This window comes from Emiliania huxleyi (genome assembly GCF_000372725.1).
Source record: "Emiliania huxleyi CCMP1516 unplaced genomic scaffold EMIHUscaffold_98, whole genome shotgun sequence".
NCBI lineage: Eukaryota > Haptophyta > Isochrysidales > Noelaerhabdaceae > Emiliania > Emiliania huxleyi.
Window position 1 is genome coordinate 279,537 of NW_005194754.1, and position 1,485 is coordinate 281,021.

General features: G+C 65.6%; 1 protein-coding gene across 1 annotated transcript in view; it reads right to left on the reverse strand.

The window, feature by feature from the left end:
• Positions 1-1,059: 1,059 nt before the first annotated feature.
• The window catches only part of STX5-2 (syntaxin 5), a gene marked incomplete at both ends in the record, with an annotated part of 1,182 nt that continues 756 nt past the window's right edge, over positions 1,060-1,485 (reverse strand). Inside the window, 2 exons of the mRNA XM_005756278.1 lie at positions 1,060-1,334; positions 1,364-1,395. Of these exons, the coding sequence (XP_005756335.1) occupies positions 1,060-1,334; positions 1,364-1,395 (307 nt within the window). The remainder of the gene's footprint in view (positions 1,335-1,363; positions 1,396-1,485) is intronic.

A 1,485-nucleotide genomic window follows, 5' to 3' on the forward strand; every position in this document is an offset into this window, starting at 1 on the left:
TCCGGGGAGTTTGGGTGAAAAGGGCCCTAGACACAAAGACAAGTATGGCAGAGTTGAAAAGGGACAAAATCCCCAGGGAAACATGATGAAAGTTGACATTCCCACAGGCCCCATGTACATGCAGCAATCATCCTTCTTCCCTCGTCCTTCCTCCCTCTTCCCTCCTCCCTTTTTTCCTCCCTCCTTTCCCCCCCCCCCCCCCTCCCACCCGTCCTGCCCCCGCCGGTCAGGTGCTGCGCATCAAGCCGGAGAACCTGCTCCAGTCCTGCTCCGCCGAGCTGACGGGCATGGAGCGGAAGCCGGAGCTCAACGGGCGCGAGGGGCGCGTCACGGGCTGGGACGCGTCGGGCGGGAGGTACCACGTCAGCCTCGACGGGCAGGCGAGCAGAGAGAGACCGCAGAAGAGAGAGACCGCAGAGAGACCGCCGACCCACGCCCACACGCTCGCCGCCCTCCCGGACCCCTCCCCCACCCCTCGCCCCCTCCTCCCCCCCCCTCAGGTGGTCTCCCTCAAGCCGGACAACCTGATCCTGCCTTCGGGGGCGAGGGCGACCGTCATCGGGCTCGTCTCGCAGCCGCGCTGGAACGGGTCCACCTGCAAGGTGGTCTCCTTTGACCGCGAGCGGCGGCGCTACACCGTCCAGATGAAGGACGAGTCGACGCACCTCGCCCTCAAGCTCGAGAGCCTCCGCCTCTGACAGCAGCCAGGGCTCCCCACCCTTACCGTCTCCCAGACTCAATTGGGACTTTTATGGGACGCTCGCCGGCGCCCGTGTCTCGAGGTGCGCGCAGCGGGGCGCTCTCTCGAAAGTCGATAACATATATTTTCTGCATTCGGGTGTCGTGTGTACTTTTGGTCCGCTCACATCTGCGTTGGGTCGGTATATACAGCCGGGGTTGGGTTTACCCCAGCGCCTGGGCCGGCGCATCGGCATGGCGCGGGCTGTCCACAGGCGCTGGTATGCCCACACACACACAGAGCTCTAGCTCGTAGGGCGCGCTCTCCGGACCACATTCGGTTCTATCGGCCCTCTGGCCTGCGCCCTCCCAGCACACACGCTAGAAGAAGGTTCCGAAGATTACGATGAAGAACATGAGCACCGCCAGCACGCGCACCGCCAGCCCACGGCTCGACGAGAGGTTCCGCCAGTACCTCTGCAGCTGCTCGTACCCTGCCTGCGTCGAGGCGAGCGCGTCGTCGACGTTCTCGTCGACGCGGCGCGCCATCTCGCCCTGCTCGGCGACGAGGGTGGAGAGCTGCTCGAAGATGGAGCCCAGCTCCACGATCGTCGACTGCACCGACTCGACCGCGTGCGTGCGCGAAGAGAGGTACTCTGGGTTCGCCTGCGCGAGCGCGAGCGACTGCTGCTGCTGCTGCCCCATCTGCTGCCCCATCTGCCCCTCGAGCGGCGAGCCGTTCGGTATCTCGATCACGACGTCGCCGCCGCCCGCGCGGCAGATGGGGCAGCAGATGGGGCAGCAGCA